General features: G+C 43.3%; 2 protein-coding genes and 1 long non-coding RNA gene across 9 annotated transcripts in view; 1 reads left to right on the forward strand and 2 right to left on the reverse strand.

Moving 5' to 3' along the window:
• On the reverse strand, window positions 1–12,171 carry LOC139580436 (leucine-rich repeat-containing protein 59-like). Its single transcript, XM_071409104.1, has 8 exons — window positions 11,910–12,171; window positions 11,473–11,590; window positions 11,314–11,373; window positions 10,697–10,855; window positions 9,285–9,389; window positions 8,770–8,842; window positions 1,629–1,823; window positions 1–1,530 (listed from the first exon to the last, which is right to left on the reverse strand). The coding sequence occupies exons 2-8, from the start codon at window positions 11,569–11,571 to the stop codon at window positions 1,178–1,180; spliced, it is 1,044 nt and encodes a 347-aa protein (XP_071265205.1). The 5' UTR covers window positions 11,572–11,590; window positions 11,910–12,171; the 3' UTR covers window positions 1–1,177.
• LOC139580438 (uncharacterized) overlaps window positions 10,881–21,533 on the forward strand; it is a 21,428-nt gene continuing 10,775 nt past the window's right edge. Inside the window, exon 1 of the long non-coding RNA XR_011676038.1 lies at window positions 10,881–11,033. This is a non-coding gene — a long non-coding RNA (uncharacterized lncRNA). The remainder of the gene's footprint in view (window positions 11,034–21,533) is intronic.
• Window positions 17,369–21,533, reverse strand: part of LOC139580433 (E3 ubiquitin ligase RNF157-like) — a 33,946-nt gene continuing 29,781 nt past the window's right edge. For 3 of the 7 annotated variants that reach the window (XM_071409098.1, XM_071409099.1, XM_071409097.1), the window contains one exon: window positions 17,369–19,525. In XM_071409098.1, the coding sequence (XP_071265199.1) occupies window positions 19,365–19,525 (161 nt within the window). In that variant the 3' untranslated portion in view covers window positions 17,369–19,364. The remainder of the gene's footprint in view (window positions 19,526–21,533) is intronic. The other 4 variants (XM_071409102.1, XM_071409100.1, XM_071409103.1 and 1 more) reach the window with 2 other exon arrangements.

Below are 21,533 nucleotides of genomic sequence, written 5' to 3' on the forward strand. Positions count from 1 at the left end.
TCCAGCTTACAGGCATTTATTGATGTTGACAGTCCTTGAGCAGAGATGTAGCGTTACAGAAATGAGTGCAGCCAACTTGCCCCAGATGGAAGACACAGGATTACTCAATATTTACAGCCTCACTGCACATGCTCAGACTGCCCCAACCAACCACAGATACCATTTATGATATGATCCGATTGGCTCAAATTCTGGCCAATACCTGGCTCTGATTGGCAGTTGGACTCAATTTTTTTTAATGATTATTTGACCCCTTTTGCCTCCCAATTTTGTGATATCCAATTGGTAGTTACAGTTTTGTCCCATCGCTGCAACTCGCATACGGACTCGGGAGAGGCTAAGGTGGAGAGCCATGCGTCCTCCGAAACATGACCATGCCAAGCCGCACTGCCTCTTGACACACTGCCTGCTTAACCCGGAAGCCAGCCGCACCAATGTGTCGGGAAAAACACTGTGCAACTGACGACCGAGGAGTCGCTAGAGCGCAATGGGACAAGGACATCCCATCCGGCCAAACCCTCCCCTAACTCGGACGACGCTGGGCCAATTGTACGCCGCCTCATGGGTCTCCCGGTCGCAGCCGGGGATCTAACCCGGATCTGTAGTGACGCCTCTAGCACTGCAGTGCCTTAGACCGCTGCGCCACTCGGGAGGCCCAGTTGGACTCTTAAGACTTTGACGCAGCACAGACGAGGTCTGTTACTATTGCCCAATCCCAAATCAACCCCTACCCTTTACGCCCTGTGCACCTGTGTAGATATGAAAGGAATGCACAGGTGTGTGTATATATATTGTATCTTGACCTTGCCCTCTGATGGGCAAGTTTGAGTTTTCACCATATTGAATACACTTATCCAGACCTTTCAGATCTACCGTGCCTAGGGGGTAGTAGGGGCTGGGGGTTGACTTGGGAGTGTGCATATGAGTCACACGGAAATTCTCCAATCACAACCTATTCCCTTTTTAATAGTGCACTACTTTGCAATAGAGTCCCACACTTTAGGGAACTAGGGTGTGAGACTGGGGTGTGAGTAACTTGTGACACAGACATCCACTGGTTAAAAAGAGAGCATACAAAACAGAGGAAACCAGGAGCGACGAAAGGACAATTCCATAGGAATTTAAGCTGGTCGTCTATCTTTCTTTTTTTCTCGTCAGTCCTACCTTCCTTCCTTACTCAGTTTTCTAACGTTTCCACAGGTTCCGTTGCCCTGGGTGCCATGCCGAGCGGTTCGAGGAAATGCGGCGCCAGAGAGGTTAGTTTCTGCAGCAGCTCTCTGGCTCTTATATCCACTTCCTGTACCAGCTCTCTGACCCTCAAATCTACTTCCTGTTCCCGGATCCAGGATAGGCCGTCATCCACAGCAATGTTGATTGGCGCGCACACCGCCTCCTTCTTTAGCCCTGTCAGATGACATACCCCGACAACTCCAGCCAATCCCAGCAGCACCAGGAGGAGGAGCTTGAAAAGCAGGCCAATGAGAGAACGTCGTTGGGCTTTGGGGGTGGATTCAGCTGCTGCTTTCTTATCTGGAGAGAGAGAAGTGAGTAAGTGATGTTCGCTGTATAGTCAACACGTGCACTGCACGACTGCATTAATGTCAACCTGGAACGCGCCCATTACATACCTGCTGCCATCTGTCCATTCCGCTTTTTCTTCTCCTCCTTTCTCTTATTCTTCTGTTCCTGAACAGCTAAGGCAGCCATGTGAGCGTTGTACTCCTTCCTCTTCCTCTCCTTCCCCTCTGCCTTCTCTCGTTTACGAGCCTCCCTCTCTTTCGCCTCCCTCTCTCTCTGTTTCGTCTCTTTCTTCTTTTCCAGTTCTAATGCCATGAAAAAAGATGAACATACGTTTTTATATGTTCACTCTGTGTTCTTAATGTTTTGTACACTCTCCTGCGGCTTCCATTAACATGTTTGTTGTCTCGTTCAATGATTGCCCAGTGGGGAATAATAATGTTTATTGAATTTAATCAAATTCCTAGCTATAATCATGGCAAGCTAGATATTACTGACTATCAGCTGCTCTGAGCTAACAATGTTAAAACAGTATGAAATATCACGAGTGAACCCATAGTGAGACGTATGCAGCAGGGACTCCAGACAATCACGGATTACAGAGGGAATACCAGCAGCGTCGCGGACACCGACGTCTTGCCCTTGGACAAGCTAAACACCTTCTTCGCCCGCTTTGAGGATAATACAGTGCCACCAACGCTGGACACTCCCGAGGTCTGTGGGCTCTCCTCCGTGGCCGACGTGAGTAAGACATGTTAACCACGTGATAACCCCCGCAAGACTGCCGGCCCAAGACAGCATCCCTAGCCGCGTCCTCAGAGCATGCACAGACCAGCTGGCAGGAGTGTTTACGGACATATTCAATCTCTCCCTATCTCAGTCTGCCTTCCCCACTTGATTCAAGATGTCCACTATTGTTCCTGTACCCAAGAACGCAAAAGGTAACTGAATGAAATGACTATCGACCGGTAGCACTCACTTCTGTCATCATGAAGTGCTTTGAGAAGCTAGTTAAGGATCATATCACCTCACTTGACACCCTAGACCAGTGGTTCCCAAACTTTTTATAGTCCCGTACATCTTCAAACATTCAACCTCCAGCTGCGTACCCCCTCTAGCACCAGGGTCAGCGCACTCTCAAATGTTGTTTTTTGCCATCATTGTAAGCCTGCCACACACACACACTATACGATACATATATTAAATATAAGAATGAGTGAGATTTTGGGTCACAACCCGACTTGTGGGAAGTGACAAAGAGCTCTTATGGGACAAGGGCACAAATAATAATATAATAATCAATAATTTAGCTCTTTAGTTAGACATCTTACATATAAAACCTTATTTGTTTATAAAAAAAATGTGAATAACTCACCACAGGTTAATGAGAAGGGTGTGCTTGAAAGGACGCACATAACTCTGCAATGTTGTGTTGTATTGGAGAGAGTCTCAGTCTTAAATCATTTTCCACACAGTATGTGCCTGTATTTAGTTTTCATGCTAGTGAGGGCCACGAATCTACTCTCACATAGATACGTGGTTGAAAAGGGCATCAGTGTCTTAACAGCACGATTTGCCACGGCAGAACACTCTTGAGTGCAGCCCTATCCAGAAATCTGGCAGTGGCTTCTGATTAAATTCAATTTTCACAGAACTGCCTTTTGCAATTTCGATGAGGCTCTCTTGTTCAGATATCGGTAAGTGAACTGGAGGCAGGGTATGAAAGGGATAACAAATCCAGTTGTTTGTGTCGTCCGTTTCGGGAAAGTACCTGCGTATTTGCGCACCCAACTCACTCAGGTGCGTCGCTATATCACATTTGACATTGTCCGTAAGCTTGAGTTCAGTTGCACACAAAAAAATCATACGATTATGGAAAGCCCTCTGTGTTGTCCTTGTTAATGTGTAACAGTATAACTTTAAACCGTCCCCTCGCCCCGACACGGGCGCGAACCAGGGACCCTCTGCACACATCAACAACGGTTGCCCACGAAGCACGGTCGTTACCCATCGCTCCACAAAAGCCGCGGCCCTTGCACAGCAAGGGGAAACCCTACTTAAAGTCTCAGAGCAAGTGACGTAACTGATTGAAATGCTACTAGCGCGTACCCGCTAACTAGCTAGCCATTTCACATCCGTTACAAATGCAGACAGAGAAGAGCTCCAACTTCTTAATCATAGCCTCAATTTTGTCCCGCACATTAAATATAGTTGCGGAGAGTCCCTGTAATCCTAGATTCAGATCATTCAGGTGATAAAAAATGTCACTCAGATAGGCCAGTCGTGTGAGAAACTCATCATGCAAGCGGTCAGACAAGTGAAAATTATGGTCAGTAAAGTAAACTTTAAGCACGTCTCTCAATTCAAAAAAGCGTGTCAATACTTTGCCCCTTGATAACCAGCGCACTTCTGTATGTTGTAAAAGCATTACATGGTCGCTGCCCATATCATTGCATAATGCAGAAAATACACGAGAGTTCAGTGGCCTTGCTTTAACAAAGTTAACCATTTTCACTGTAGTGTCCAAAACGTCTTTCAAGCTGTCAGGCATTCCCTTGGCAGCAAGAGCCTCTCGGTGGCGTCGGGAGCAACTGCTTGCACGCGCGTTACCACTCCACTATGTCTCCCTGTCATGGCTTTTGCGCCATCAGTACAGATACCAACACATCCTGACCACCAAAGTTCATTTGATGTCACAAAGCTGTCCAGTACTTAAAAAATATCCTCTCATGTTGTCCTGGTTTCCAGTCGTTTGCAGAAGAGAATGTCTTTCCTAATTGACCCCCCATAAATGTAAAGGACATATACCAGGAGCTGTGCCAGGCCCCCCCATGTCTGTTGACTCATCCAGCTGTAATGCATATAATTCACTGGCTTGTATGTGAAGCAGTAATTGTTTCAAAACATCTCCTGCCATGTCACTGATGTGTCGTGAAACAGTGTTTGATGAAGACATTGTATAGTTTTTGGGGCCTTTTGCTCCAGCATTGTCCCAGCCATATCCGCAGCAGCAGGAAGAATTAAGTCCTCCACAATAGTATGGGGCTTGCCTGTTCTAGCCACTCGGTAACTCACCATATAAGAGGCTTCTAGTCCCTTCTTATTAATGGTATCTGTTGCTTTTACACGTCTTACTACTCGAAAGTCGTCTTTATTCTCGCTCCAAAAACTCCCGTGGCTTATTTTTCAAATAGTTATGTTTCGTTTCTAAATGTCTGCACAAGAGTGAAGGTTTCCCGCAAGAGAGTAACAGTTAATGTGATTGGATGTTAATTATTTGACTAGGCTACCTGTATTTGACATTGTGTTGTTATTTCGCTGAACACTAGATGTTTTAATTTTATTTTTGGCAGTGAAACGAGGCTACTCAGGCGAGAAAAAAACCTCAACCAAATGTATAGCCCCATTGGAAAATATAAATGTACTGTTTGAAAATGTGAATCACAGTTGTATTTGGCGTACCGCCGATGGCATTGCGTGAAACGAGGCTAGTTTGGGAATACCTGCCCTAGACCCACTGTAATTTGCATACCGCCCCGATAGAGCCACGGATGATGCAATCGCCATCGCACTGCAAGAATGCTGTTCATTGACTATAGCTCAGCCTTCAACACCATAGTACCCTCCAAGCTCATCATTAAGCTCGGTGCCCTGGGTCTGACCCCGTCCTGTGGAACTGGGTCCTGGACTTCCTGACAGGCTGCCCCAAGGTGCTGAAGGTAGGAAACAACACCTGCACCACCCTGATCCTCAACACAGGGGCCCCACATGGGTGCATGCTCAGCCCCCTCCTGTACTCCCTGTTCACCCATGACTACGTAGCCACGCACGCCTCCAACTCAATCATCAAGTCTGCAGACGACACAACAGTGGTAGGCCTGATTACCAACAACCACAAGATAGCCTAGGTGAGGAGGTGAGGGCCCTGGCGGAGTGGTGCCAGGAAAATAACCTCTCCCTCAACGTCCACAAAAACGAAAGAGCAGATCGTGGACTTCAGGAGACAGCAAAGGTAGCATTCCCCTATCCACATCGACAGGGCCGCAGTGGAGAAGGTGAAAAGCTTCAAGTTCCTCTGCGTACCAATCACTGACTATTTGAAATGGTCCACCCGCACAGTGTGGTGAAGAAGGCACAACAGAAAAATGCCACGGGCACTATCTGATGTGTGGAGACATTTCACTGCAGCTAATGTAGAAGGAAAAGCTGTGTACATTTGCAAATACTGTGCCAAATCATTTGTGAAGAATGCAACAAAGATACAGAATCATCTGGCCAAGTGCATAAAGGTCCCTCAGCGCTCACAACAAGCAACCTCTGACAAAAGTCCCTCCACTTCTATTCAAGGTGAAAATTATGAATCAGACACCTTATTGATAGCAACAGCTCATGGTCCTCCTGGAATCAGACGTTTTTTTAACTCAATGGAGGAACGTAGTCAAAGAAATGAGGATGAATGTCGTGCTCAAGCTGTGTATGCAACTGGTTCACCTCTGATGCTCACAGGCAATGGGTATTGGAAGAGATTTCTGAATGTTCTTCGCCCAGCATACACCCCTCCAACCAGACATGCTTTATCTACTCATTTGCTGGATGCAGAGTTCAACAGAATTCAAGTGAAGGTCAAGCAAATCATAGAGAAAGCAGACTGTATTGCAATCATCTCTGATGGGTGGTCGAATGTTTGTGGGCAAGGAATAATTCACGACATCATCTCCACCCCTCAACCAGTATTCTACAAGGGCACAGCCACAAGGGACAACAGACACACCAGTCTCTACATTGCAGATGAGCTGAAGGCAGTCATCAATGACCTTGGACCACAGAAGGTATTTGCACTGGTGACAGACAATGCTGCGAACATGAAGGCTGCTTGGTCTAAAGTGGAGGAGTCCTACCCTCACATCACACCCATTGGCTGTGCTGCTCATGCATTGAATCTGCTCCTCAAGGACGTCATGGCACTGAAAACAATGGATACATTCTACAAGAGAGCCAAGGAAATGGTTATGTATGTGAAGGGTCATCAAGTTATAGCAGCAATCTACCTCACCAAGCAAAGTGAGAAGAATAAGAGCACCACATTGAAGCTGCCCAGCAACACCCATTTGGGTGGTGTTGTCATCATGTTTGACAGTCTCCTGGAGGGGAAGGAGTCTCTCCAAGAAATGGCCATATCACAGTTTGCCAATATGGACAGCCCCATCAAGAGGATCCTCCTGGATGATGTATTTTGGGAGAGAGTGGTAATCAGCCTGAAACCTATAGCAGTAGCCATTGCACGGATTGAGGGAGACAATGCCACCCTGTCTGATGTTCAGACTCTGCTTGCAGATGTAAAAGAGATCCGTACTGCCCTGCCCACTTCACTGTTGCTCCAAGCAGAGGAAACTGCAGTTCTGAAATATATCAAAAAGCGTGACGACTTCTGCCTGAAGCCCATACACGCCGCAGCGTACATGTTGGACCCCAAGTACGCTGGCAAGAGCATCCTGTTTGGTGCAGAGATCAACAAGGCCTATGGTGTCATCACTACCGTGTCTCACCACCTTGGCCTGGATAAGGGCAATGTTCTTGGCAGTCTGACGAAGTACACTTCCAAGCAAGGGCTTTGGGATGGAGATGCAATATGGCAGTCGTGCCAACATATCTCATCAGCCACCTGGTGGTAGGGACTTTGTGGATCAGAGGATCTTTCCCCTGTTGCCTCCATCATCCTCCAAATCCCACCAACAATCGGCCGCCTCAGTGCGCAACTGGTCCTTGTTTGGGAACACACACACCAAAGCACGCAACAGGCTGAACAATACAAGGGTTGACAATTGGTGGCCATCTGGGCAAATTTTTGGCTTTTGAGCCTGACAACGAGCCATCCTCAACAAAGTTGGAAAGTGACAGAGAAGATGAGGCCTCAGAGTCTGATGTTCAAGATATGGACATTGATGAGGTCCGGGGAGAAGAAATGGAAGCCTGAGAGGAAGACAACCAAAGCTTTAGTTTCTACACTATCATTTTACAGATGTATGTTGAAAACATTTTTTGGGACATGTGATGGATCTTTGGGATCATTCAATATTTCCTTTCTTTTGTTCAGTGAAATCATCCCATGTGAAGAGTCAACTCATATTGTTAAAGTTCAATTTGTAACTAAATAGTTTTTTTTATTTCTATTGGAAGGATTTAATCATTTGCAATTATGTCTACTTATGATAAGGTAAAAGGTTTATGTTTCTGTCTCCATATGATATGGTAAATATATCCAATGCAAAAAACATCTACATTTAAATAATATTAATTTTCATAAATTTCCGTTAATTCCCATATATTCCCACAGAAAGTTTCCATCTCTGAATATTCCCCAAAATGTGCAACGCTACACAGCACCCAAGGTCACAGGAAGGCCAAAAAGATCATCAAGGACCTCAGCCACCCGAGCCACGGCCTGTTCACCCCGCTATCATCCAGAAGGCGAGGCAGTACAGGTGCATCAAAGCTGGGACCAATAGACTGAAAAACAGCTTCTATCTCAAGGCCATCAGACTGTTAAATAGCCATCGCTAGCCGGCCTACATCCAGTACTCTGACTTGAACTTAGTTACTGTCACTAGCCAGCTACCACCCGGTTACTCACCCCTGCACCTTAGAGGCTGCTGCCCTATGTACATAGTCAAGGAACACTGGTCACTTTAACAATGGAACACTGGTCACTTAAATAATGTTAACATACTGTTCAAAATGTATATACTGTATTCTAGTCTATGCCATCCTATTCAACTATTACTGTACATATACTATTCTATCCACGTATTCTTCAGATATACTACATATTATATCCACATACTGTTCATACTGTCTATACAGCCTACCACACACACACATATACATATTTTACTCCGGACTACGACATTGCTCATCCTAATATTTCTTAATTCCATTCTTTTACTTTTAGATTTGTGTGTATTGTTAGATATTACTGCACTGTTGGAGCTAAGAACACAAGCATTTCGCTACACCTACAATAACATCTGCTAAATGTGTATGTGACCAATAGCATTTTATTTGATAGCTTCTAGCAATCCTAGGCTATGTCTCAAGTGGCACCCTTTTCCCCATATAGTGCACTACTTTTGATTAGAGCCCTATGCTTTGGTCAAAAGTAGTGCACTACAGAGGGAAAAGGGCGCCATGTTGGACGCAGACCCGGGCGGAGCCCGATGACTGACCACTGTTCAACGGTATCGTAGTACCTACCTTTGTTCTTTAGGAGGCGCCGCTCCCTCTCTTTGTCTACCTCTTCCTGAAGGATCCTCATGTGCTGGAGAACCTACAATCACATTGTAGTTGAAATGACACTGCACCATGCTAGAACCCAACAAACCTCTAGTCCATCTCAACGTCTCCTTCCTCTCACTGTCCTCCTGAGTGGCGCAGTGGTCTAAGGCACTGCATCTCAGTGCTAAAGGCATCACTACAGACCCTGGTTTGATTCCAGGCTGTATCACAATTGGCCATGATTAGGAGCCCCATAGGGCAGTGCACAATTGGCTCAGCATCATCTGGGTTAGGATTTGGCCGGGGTAGGCCGTCATTGTAAATAAGAATTTGTTCTTAACTGACTTTCCTTGTTAAATAAAAATGTCATCTCTTTGCTTCTTTTGAAGAAAGAAGGAACTTTATTATCAACTTCCATTGTCCTCCAAGAGTTGCTGAATCTCCTCAACTTCCCTCTGCCTACCTTCCCATCTCTCTCTCCCTCCCAGTCTTACCCTGGCAGCACATTGTTTACACTGTTTCTCGTCCAGACAGTCTCCTGCAGCCTTGGCCAGGTTGATTTCCAGAGGGTTGTCCTTCAGATCCAGCCACTTCAGGTTCTGCGCACACAAACACACATGCAGACAAAGGGGAAAAAAGAAGACTGTTGAGACTGTGTAAAGTGTTTTCTGTCTTCAACCTCCATCCATATACCACTGTGGTCGTGTTGAGTTCACCAATTTTACCCAGCTCAAAGATAACTGGCTAATTGTAGAGTTTACTGTGTAGTCTTGGTGATGAAAGGCACATATGACTTAATGTTTTTAAAACTGTTTGTAATTAACTGTCTAACAATAGAATTTTCAGATTGTCGTAAAAGGTTATGGATTGGCTGAGTACAGTTAGCCTTTCATACTGTTGATGGTTGGATTCAAAGTTTATTCCCAGCTCATTCACAGAGCTTTACACATTTTTCAGATTAATATCTGTGTCCACCAAAAATAAATTAACAGTAAATATTGCTATATATTATAGAATTAAGCAGATTCCCATATTAATTAATAATAGTAGTAAAAATGGCAGGAGAATACTGGGACTTTGAAACCCAGGGGGTGAGTACATTTGGGCTGTCTGTACGCTGATGTTTGGGAAATGTCTATTTTTCCTCTATTACATGAGAAGTATCATCACTAACTCATTTTGCCAAGTCAGCAGTATTTCCATACACCCACGCATTAAGACCACTTATTTGGGACTCGTAATTGCTCTGAATAAATTCACTCTAGTTCCAGGTCAAATTTATTTCCAGCAGAATGTCATCAGTGAACATGAGCCTTATATTGTGCTGTAGTTTGCCTACTAGAACTATTGCTCCAGAAGAGCTTGGGAGGGGAACTAACTACTATACCCAGGCAGATCTTGGCCAGCAGCATACCACTGCTGGCTTGCCTCTGAAGCTAAGCAGGGTTGGTCCTGGTCAGTCCCTGGATGGGAGACCAGATGCTGCTAGAAGTGGTGTTGGAGGGCAAGTAGGAGGCACTCTTTCCTCTGGTCTAAAAATATCACAATGCTCCAGGGCAGTGATTGGGGACATTGCCCTGTGTAGGGTGCTGTCTTTCAGATGGGATGTTAAATGAGTGTCCTGACTCTGTGGTCACTAAAGATCTAATGGCACATCGTAGGGGTGTGGCCACCTAATGCTTCCAATTGGCTCATGACTATTTCCAGGTCATTGAGAATGTGTTCTCAGCCAACTTACCTAGTAAAAAAAAAAGTTACATGGGTGCCAATGGTGAAACATGCTAACTCCTTTTGTTTTCTAATTAAATAGTGATCATTGTCTGGTTAATGACTTCAGTGGTTAGATACCGTTTAGTATCATGAGGTCCCTGGCAATTCCAAGTTCTAGTGTGTGTGTATTACCTACCTTGAGCTGTGAGAAGCTGACCGGCAGAATGGTCAGCTTGTTGTTGTACAGATCCAGGTGTTGCAGGTTGCCAAGGCGACCCAGATCATCAGGTAGAACAGTCAGCTGGTTCTTACTGAGGTCCACCTTGACCAGGTGGCTCAGGCTGCAGAACTCCAGCTGGACACACACACACACACACACACACACACACACACACACACACACACAGTTATGTACAGTCTGTAATACTCATCTCTCTCCCCTCCTACAGCATCATTCCGCCGTGGCTTCTATGATCCACAGACAGGAGACAGTGGAATGTCTGCGCAAGTTCAACGCTCAGAGGAAACTCAAGGTACACTAGTGCTGCTAACTCTTACACCCCTCTCCTCCTCTACCCATATACCTCTTGTTAACACACTGTAGTACAACTCCTTGACCCTCTGGCTGGGTTGGCTACCATACATTAGTCTTTAAAGAATATCTACTTTAAAGACATTAGCCACTTGTCTTCAGAGGAGAGCAACACTGTGAGCAGGATTTAGTTCCAGTCAAGCACTAACACAACTGACCGAACTGAAGATTGTGGTGACCAGTGTTTGGCTTTGGGGCTGAGGTCATTCAAGGTTACTCACAGGCAGGGAGGTGATGTTGTTGCAGGACAGATCCAGGACTGTAACTTTCGGGAAGGCAGCCTGAAAGCACACACATAACAGTATGACAACAAGACTACTGCCTATAATACATGGCGTTATAAAAAGTAATGTGGTGTGAGTGTGTCGTTGTTGGCCTACCAGTTCTTTAACAGGAACTTCAGTGAGGTTACAGAGGCTCAGATCCATCTCGTTGCCATCGATTTTGTCCTTCAGATTCAACACCTTGTTTTTACTCATCCTGAGTTTTGGGTGGGGGCTGGGGGAGAATACAAATGATTGTGAAAACTTCCAAACATAATTGAATAGCTAACTGACATGTTGACTACCATGGTTTGCTATCTGTAGCCTATCTAGGCAAACAAATTGAGAAAGCATACAGGAGCTAGCTACCGTAAGATACGTTGTTCCAACCTTATTTTAATGTCATTGCAATTACTTAGTAATTAAGCTGACTAGCTAAAGTTACACTTTGTTTCTCTTCTAGTGTGCTACCGTTTCTACGTTGGCAGCTAACGTAGTGACAGCGCAGCAAAGTAACCTTTTCTTGGTACAGTAACGTTAGTGAAAGTACTTACCTGTTTCACTGAGAAATTCACCACCGTTTTCAAACGTCTCAGACCTTCTATTCCTACTAATAAATACTACAAGAATGGCTACTTTATAGACAATTGTCAAAATAGTCGAGAAATCGCAGACAAATATATTAAATCGCATTAAATCGCAGACAAATATATTGTGTATAAGTAGCGAGGCTGCAGTAAATTCTTACAATGAAAGTCCACGTCATTGATAGAAAGATACAGTCGTGCCAATGACGCGATATTTCAGAGCATATCGCCATCTACAGCTTGGAGGAGCAACTGGCAAGATACTCTCTCTCTCACACACACGCACACTGGAAGGTCTTTCAGTTCTTTCTTTATTGCTGTTCAGCATAGTCTACAATATATAAAAAAAAATGTTTCATTAACACATTATAAGACACGAAAAGCATGCACCGTTTATTATAACCAGTTAAGAAACAATGTTGGGTAACAGAAATACTCTTGGGGCGGAAGGTAGGCAGGCAGGCAGGCAGGCAGGTAGGTAGGTAGGCAGGCAGGTAGGTAGGCAGGCAGGTAGGTAGGCAGGCAGGCAGGTAGGTAGGTAGGCAGGTAGGTAGGTAGGTAGCCAAGTGGGTAGATCGTTGGGCCAGTAACCGAAAGATTTCTAGATCGAATATCCGAGCTGACAAAGTAAACATCTGTCGTTATGCCCCTGAACAAGGCAGTTAACCCACTGTTCCTAGACCGTCATAGTAAATAAGAATTTGTTCTTAACTGACTTGCCTAGTTAATTAAAGGTTACGTTTAAAAATGTATTGTCATTTGAATATGCAAATGTCACAGGGTTATATTGGTGATTCCCCTTGCCACTTAATTGTTAAGGCAATGGGTTTTTGGTTTTTGTTTTGTTTTGCCTTCACCTACTCAACATGCCATCTTATTGGCTGGTTTGTGTAGCTTTCTTACGAGGGAGGATGTTTCGGGTTAGAATTGTCCCAGTGAACAAGCACCAAACCAGCGGAAAGTTGTTGGATGTAAAGCACTGTCCTTCAAAAGTGAATTTTATACTCCCAAGTGATGATTTAAATGTACAATTTATATCAATTTATTTGTAAATGTTATTCGAACATCACACATAAGATGCAGCGTTTTTTGGTGAATATTTGTTGTGCATTTTGTTGTAGAGAATTCCAGCTAATACTAGCTAGCAATTTACTGTGTGGTGGGGGGGTTCGTATATTTTGTACAGTGCGTGAGTGCAGAGTTGGATTGCATGACGTGCAATTTTGTGCTGTTCCTATCAGGTACATTGTTAAAGATATTATATTGTAATTGTATTATTTTGGTAACTACATGCCCAGTGAACAAGCACCAAACCAGGGTGCGTGAGTGCAGAGTTGGATGGTGAGCCGTGCATTGCATGACGTGCAATTTTGTGCTGTTCCTATCAGAATAAAGCTACATGACTGGTGCTACAAGTTGGAGTTCGTGTCGATGAATGATTGTACACAACGCAAGAAGAGTACTGTTACGCAAACCTACACACTTATTGATAAAATATTCTATAGATACATGGTATATATTTTATATAGATGAGCAAATGTAACAGTATAACTTTAAACCGTCGCCCCGACACGGGCGCGAACCAGGGACCCTCGTCGTTACCCATCGCTCCACAAAAGCCGCGGCCCTTGCAGAGCAAGGTGCAACACTACTTCTAGGTTTCAGAGCAAGTGACGTAACTGATTGAAACGCTAGTAGCGCGTACCCGCTAACTAGCTAGCCATTTCACATCCGTTACACAAACACACAAGTGCCTTTCAAAACAAAACAAAACACTCAAAACACCCATTGACACTGCACATGATGGAATTGATGAAAGAACACAAACATCGTTGAACTTATTAAACCACAAATGTAATTACGGGTGAAACTTAAAAGATCTTCTCATAAACCGTCATTCAGATTGACTCGCAACTCAGAAAGTATGTTCATTATGTCAGTCTACTAAGTTTGAAAGCTAAGTGACACTTCAAAAGATGGAAGAGAAAATCGCAACTTTCTAAAAAATAAATATTGCGTTCTCAATCAACCCCTAATAACTCAACTTCTCTTCCCTCTATGTCATGTCTGCATTTATGTGTTGTTTTTTTGTACCATGCTCATTAGGGACCACAATAGAAATAAGTCAGATTTTTTTCTGTTATCCCTGTGAAGTTTTTCAAATGTACAGTATGTACATGTGTGTATGTGTTGTTTTTTTACATGCAAATAAACTCAATCAAGTATGTTCATTGTGTCAGCCTCTGACATGCACTGTCAACACAAGTGTGTGCCTTTCCAAATCATGTCCAATTAATTGAATTTACCAGAGGTGGACTCCAATCAAGTTGTGGAAACAGGATGCACCTGAGCTCACTTTCGAGTCTCATAGCAAAGGGTCTGAATACTTACGTAAATAAGGTATTTCTGTTTTTTTATTTGTAATACATTTGCAAAAATGTCTAAAAACCTGTTTTCACTTTGTCAATAGGGGGCATTGTGTGTAGATTGATGAGGAAAAAGAATAAGGCTGTAACAAAAAGTTAAGGGGTCTGAATACTTTCTGAATGCACTGGTCGTGCTGCTGCTCCAGTTTCAACTGTTCTGCCTGCGGCTATGGAACCCTGACCTGTTCACCGGACGTGCTACCCATCCCAGACCTGCTGTTTTCAACTCTCTAGAGACCGCAGGAGCGGTAGAGATACTCTTAATGATCGGCTATGAAAAGCCAACTGACATTTACTCCTGAGGTGCTGACTTGCTGCACGCTCGACAACTACTGTGATTATTATTATTTGACCATGCTGGTCATTTATGAACTTTTGAACATCTTGGCCATGTTCTGTTATAATCTCCACCCGGCACAGCCAGAAGAGGACTGGCCACCCCTCATAGCCTGGTTCCTCTCTAGGTTTCTTCCTAGGTTTTGGCCTTTCTAGGGAGTTTTTCCCAGCCACCGTGCTTCTACACCTGCATTGCTTGCTGTTTGGGGTTTTAGGCTGGGTTTCTGTAAAGCACTTTGAGATATCAGCTGATGTACGAAGGGCTATATAAATAAATTTGATTTGATATGAAGAATACTTGTCTAAGCATTAACAATGATTCATATTTGTTCATATTTAAGTGACCTATGCATTACATTTGGGTTTTAAAACATGTTCCAAGGTCAAATAAATGCCCCCAATGCAAATTGCTGTATTGGCTTAGAGCAAGAACTATTCTGGCTGCCGCAGTAAAAATATTGTCGGAAATACTCAGTAGGGTCTGTAGATTGTATATATGGTGTCATTTCATGGGGCTCTGAATAATACGGAATGTTGCTGGCCTTTTACTCCACCCATTCCATTGGTTGCCAAATTACATCACAACAGTGCAGGGAACGCTCACTGAATTAAAGGGGAACTACACTCAAAATCTAAGTTTCTTAGATTTTTCCCAGACCTAAAAAGTCATCCCCTGATGTGGTTTAAGCATTGTTGTAAACACAGAAAATCTAATTTTGTTGTTTTTATAATAAAAGTAATTGTGAAAAAATGGGGAAATCAGAGTTTTTTGGGGAAATCCAAAACCTGGAAGAAAAAAAAACTAAAAAGAACCCCCTCTGAATGTGTTCCTGTGCATGACTGCACTTTAGAGTCTGTGTTATCCTGCGGCACAGCATTTTGGGGAAGTTGAGGTCAGTTCCACAATTGACTATGCACCTAAGAGGGAAAGAGTTGTGCCATCCTAGAAATGTTTTTGTGAAATTTAATATATAAAATTTAGCATACACTTTTATCCAAAGCAACTTACAGTCAGTCATGCATGAATACATTTTTACTTATGGGTGATCCTGGGAATTGAACCCAATATCCTGGCATTACAATGTTCTACCAAGATGCACGACAGGGTTATAAATGCTTTTTGCAGCCTCAATTTAATATGATTTATAAGGCCTTTATTAAGCGGTGCTTATGACACCCTTTATAAAGCACAGGTTTATGTCATATTTTACATAGTGGGTTATGTCGCATTTGACATTGGTGATTTGACAGGCAACACTTATGAACCCTTTATAAAGCATGACATACGGTTATAGATTATTTCTTACACATTTATGAAAGCATTATGATGCCTTTATAATCTGCACGTCATTTAAAGCAGGATCATATCACAATTTGTGCCACCGATAAGTGAGAAACCTACATGCCAAGTATAGACCATATAATGTGTCCCCTACAGGTTCTGTGTGGCTCAGCTGGTAGAGCATGGTGCTTGTGACGCCAGGGTTGTTTTGTTCGATTCCTTTGGGGGATCAACACTAAAATGTATTCACTCGCTACTGTAACAGGTTCTGGATAGGAGCAAAGACAAGTGTTAATGTAATAGAAAAGAGCAGAAGCGCTGAACTATCTGTTCAGATCCTAATTCTTCATACCTACAAGTTATGGATAATATGCTCAAGGAGAAAGCCTCCACTTCTTTGTAGTGTTATAGCAGCGTGTGAATATCAGATAGACGTTTTTTTTCCCTCCACTGTTTTCACTAAAACTTTGTGGTGCAGCGGTAAATCGTTGGCTTTAGTAGCCTATAATCAGTTGGAATACCAGGTTTAAATCTTACATCACGCTTCCCTTTTTCGCCTACAACTTTACTATTTTTCCAAAACGAAATCTATGGCATTATTTAGGATGCTTAAGACAGAATCTTATACTATATAAAACAAATGATTTGAACAATAGTACAGTCGTTTTAATGTTTTTATTCTAAAACAATGTGCCTTCAACGGGATTCAACCTCATACCCTCACCTCCCTGAATGTTCCATAGTTCCCTGCCTGATGTCATAGACTAGACGTAACATAGTCGAAGTAAATCCGGCACTCAAAATAATATATTATGTTTTGTTTGGTCGGGTTATATAAGATGTTTGGTCAGGGTGGATGGTGGGCATATAACGTGAACGTCTTGCAACCCAAAGGTTGCGGGTTCAAATCTCAACATGGACAACTTTAGCATTTTTGCTAATTAGTACTTTTTAGCTACTTTACAACTACTTAGCATGTTAGCTAACCCTTTCCCTAACCGTAACCCTTCCCTTAACATTATAACCTAATTCCCAAATTGAACCCTAACCCAGCTAACGTTAGCAACCTAGCTAGAATTCGTAACATATCATACATTTTGGAAATTCGTAACATATTGTACGTTTTGCAAATTTGTAACAGATAATACTAAATGGAGTGTCTTCGGATTTACGTACAGAATAATACGAAATGTTCTGAGAAGCCTACCTGCTAAGCTACCGGTCAGTTGGAACTTTTTGTACAAAATTCGAACTATATTTCAAAGTACGATGTCCAGTAGAGGTCGGTGTTTGAAAGCAGCTTTTAAATCGAAAAAAGCACCGGAACCACGACGAAATAAGTTGTCTCATTCACTGGATGTAAATAAGAAAAGGTAAAAGACTTTAGTTCGAAAAACTTTATTTTTTTTCTTGCAGTTGACATTTTCAATCAGCATTCTACAAAAGTGACCCATGGTCCAGTATACTGTAGGTGAGAGGGATACAGGTATGGGTGTATGAGCTGACGATGTGTGAACACTAGCTAACAGAGCTGTAGCCAGCCTGTAGTTGAGGATAAGGAAGAGAGCATCTGTAGTGTATCTTATAGACTATTTATGAATCTCAAATGGCACCCTATTCCCCCATATGGCTCACTACCTTCACTTAAAAGGGAATAAGGCTCTGGTCAAATGTAGTGCACAATACAGGGAATTGGGATCTGGTCAAAGTAGTGCACTATATAGGGAATAGGGTGTCGTTTGGAGACAATATGACAATACAGAAAGGTCAGAGGGGTGTACCACTATGGGTACTCTTTAGGGGTGTGTGGATCTGTGGAGCATACCACTGCAGGTACTCTACAGGGGTGGAGACTGACCTAGACTACCATGCTTTACTCTACAATCGCCTCATGCACCGCAAAGTGTGTTGCCTAGGTAACAGCAAGAAGTGCATTCCATGTTGGTGTCATCATCCCTTTTTTTTATGTCGTGTTTTTTTTTCTTCTCAAATACAATTATTAATTTCACATATCATCCACGGAATGAGCAACACATTTTTGTTTAAACAAATAAAACACAGAACATGTGACGACATTAACAGTAGAGCATACACTAAAAACAATATAATAGAAAATTAAACAAACTAAAGGTTTTCACAAAATGAGAGGGTTCAGGTTTGTCTATCGAACAGCACAGGTGTTTTTGTTGGGTGATGTGTGTTACTTGTTTACAGGTACAGGTTCTGTATTGCTTTAGTGTCTTTGTGGTAAAGCTCTTTACACCAGTCAGACTGAGATAATCTGGTGTGTATGACTGTGTGTGTGTTAGGAAAGGTGTGCAAGGGACACAGGTGGTAGTTCAAAGTTCAGAGGTCATTCTTCTACAGTTAATAACCCCAAAACAAATCATTACGTTACATTCTCCTCTGAGTGTTACACATCCTCCATCGGCATCGTACATTCTCAGGGACTCCACTCTGTTTTCTTTACAGTTCAGTATCTATCCACCACCGCCATTTTGGATCAAATCCTCCATTCACCACCATGTACAGCAAGTCCAGTTTCTTAGCTAACGAGGCAAGTCCCATTCAGGATAGATCACAGTTGAGTACAGTAGGGCTGATTGGAGACATAAAAGAGCTGCATGCAAAACCAGGGCCAGAGTCTACTGGTTCATGGACCGGAGTTGGCGAGTCCAGTCCAGTACAATCCAGTTTGGTAGTCTAGTGAAGCTAACTGTTGTTTTTATAGTGTTCGACCACTCGTTAGAAGGTCAAACAGAAATACATGAATATTAATTAGATTGCAGATCACACGAACCCCTGATTGGTTGGTTGGTAGAGGCAAGGGGAGGAGTCCCAAAGGTCTACCAATGACACGAAACACAAGAAAGCCATTATGACACATTGAGGGGGAGAATGGTCTAACTCTAGCAGTCTCCTTTTTGGACTGTGGATAGGTTAAATCCTCTTCAACATTTCCTTGTTAGATTTAGATTTAGCAACTGAGATAGATGCTTCTCATCTATTGTCCAGAGCAAGGAGAGGTGCAGGACGGTTGAGTGAGGAGAGGTGCAGGACAGTTGAGTGAGGAGAGGTGCAGGACGGTTGAGTGAGGAGAGGTGCAGGACGGTTGAGTGAGGAGAGGTGCAGGACGGTTGAGTGAGGAGAGGTGCAGGACGGTTGAGTGAGGAGAGGTGCAGGACGGTTGAGTGAGGAGAGGGGCAGGACAGTTGAGTGAGGATACTGCCTCAGGACATGGGCGTTGGTTGATTAGGTGAGGAGATGCAGGAAGGAAGGCCGAGGTCTAATGCGTAATCATGAGGTTGTGTAAAATGGCTAAAATATCAGTCTGTGCTGTTATGACGCTGAGGTCGGAATTGGACGGGTGTGTGCATGTTACACTATGAGTGGTCCGCGGCGTGGTGTGTGAGGTGTTTGTTTGGGACTCTGGCCATCCATAGTCTCCGCCCCCTGCTCCTCCAGGTTGATATTACTGGTTGAGGTGTGGTGGGGGAGAGGCTCCAACACTGGCCTATAGCCTCCCAGATACATCAGACCTGAGAGAGAGAGCGAGAGAGAGAGAGCGAGAGAACAAAGGATGTAAAAGAAAAACAACATGTTGAGGACTGTTCTATTCTATCGCCATCTAGTGGCTGATAATGGTAGTGTCTAAAGTCTGTGGCGGACCAGTCTAACTGGAGGGAAAGGGGTAAAAGGGGATACCCTGTCAGTTGTGCATGCATTCAACCAAAATGTGTCCTCCGCATTAAACCCAACCCCTCTGAGTCAGAGAGATGTGGGGGGCTCCCTTAATCGACATCATCGGCGACCAGTTGTTGCTGGGGGTTAACTGTCTTGCTGAAGGGCAGAACTGCAGATTTTTCCACCTTGCTGGCTCGGGGATTCGAACCAGCGACCTTTCAGTTACTGGCCCAACACGCTTAACCTCTAGGCTACCTACCTGGTCATTGCAATGGGGAGTTAAAGTCAGGCCTACTGGGCCACATGCACATTCAATAAGGGACCGATCCCAACTTCAGAAATGTGCACAAAACACTTTTACCAGATGTGTTTCTCAAGTTGGGATTCGTCTCTGAAAAACAGGAGAGTTACGGTAGCTATATGCAGGGTTTTGTACCAGCCCAGCACTTACAGCACCTGATTCAACTAATCAAGGTTTTCTTGAGGATTAGTCAATGATGGATGATTGAGTGCTGGGCTGAAACTAATATAAACTCTGAACACCGTTTGGCTCTCCAGGAGAAAGGTAAGACATCACTGATCTAGATCACACTATGGTTATTTAGCAGTTATTTACCAGGTAGTGGTTATTTAAAATGTGGTTATTTGCCAGGTAGCGGTTATTTACCAGGTAGCGGTTAATTACCAGGTAGTGGGTATTTACCAGGTAGTGGTTATTTACCAGGTAGTGGTTATTTACCAGGTAGTGGTTATTTACCAGGTAGCGGTTATTTACCAGGTAGCGGTTATTTGCCAGGTAGAAGTTATTTGCCAGGTAGAAGTTATTTGCCAGGTAGAAGTTATTTGCCAGGTAGTGGTTATTTAAAATGTGGTTATTTGCCAGGTAGAAGTTATTTGCCAGGTAGAAGTTATTTGCCAGGTAGAAGTTATTTACCAGGTAGTGGTTATTTAAAATGTGGTTATTTGCCAGGTAGCGGTTATTTACCAGGTAGCGGTTATTTACCAGGTAGCGGTTATTTACCAGGTAGCGGTTATTTACCAGGTAGAAGTTATTTGCCAGGTAATGGTTATTTACCAGGTAGAGGTTATTTGCCAGGTAGTGGTTATTTACCAGGTAGTGGTTATTTACCAGGTAGAAGTTATTTGCCAGGTAATGGTTATTTACCAGGTAGAAGTTATTTACCAGGTAGTGGTTATTTACCAGGTAGAAGTTATTTACCAGGTAGTGGTTATTTACCAGGTAGAAGTTATTTACCAGGTAGAAGTTATTTGCCAGGTAGAAGTTATTTGCCAGGTAGTGGTTATTTACCAGGTAGCGGTTATTTACCAGGTAGCAGTTATTTACCAGGTAGCAGTTATTTGCCAGGTAGAAGTTATTTGCCAGGTAGAAGTTATTTACCAGGTAATGGTTATTTACCAGGTAGAAGTTATTTGCCAGGTAGCGGTTATTTACCAGGTAGCGGTTATTTACCAGGTAGCGGTTATTTACCAGGTAGCGGTTATTTACCAGGTAGCGGTTATTTACCAGGTAGAAGTTATTTGCCAGGTAATGGTTATTTACCAGGTAGAGGTTATTTGCCAGGTAGTGGTTATTTACCAGGTAGTGGTTATTTACAGGTAGAAGTTATTTGCCAGGTAATGGTTATTTACCAGGTAGAAGTTATTTACCAGGTAATGGTTATTTACCAGGTAGAAGTTATTTGCCAGGTAGTGGTTATTTACCAGGTAGTGGTTATTTACCAGGTAGAAGTTATTTGCCAGGTAATGGTTATTTGCCAGGTAGTGGTTATTTACCAGGTAGTGGTTATTTACCAGGTAGCGGTTATTTGCCAGGTAGAAGTTATTTGCCAGGTAGAAGTTATT

The sequence above is a fragment of the Salvelinus alpinus genome, chromosome 7 (genome assembly GCF_045679555.1).
Source record: "Salvelinus alpinus chromosome 7, SLU_Salpinus.1, whole genome shotgun sequence".
NCBI lineage: Eukaryota > Metazoa > Chordata > Actinopteri > Salmoniformes > Salmonidae > Salvelinus > Salvelinus alpinus.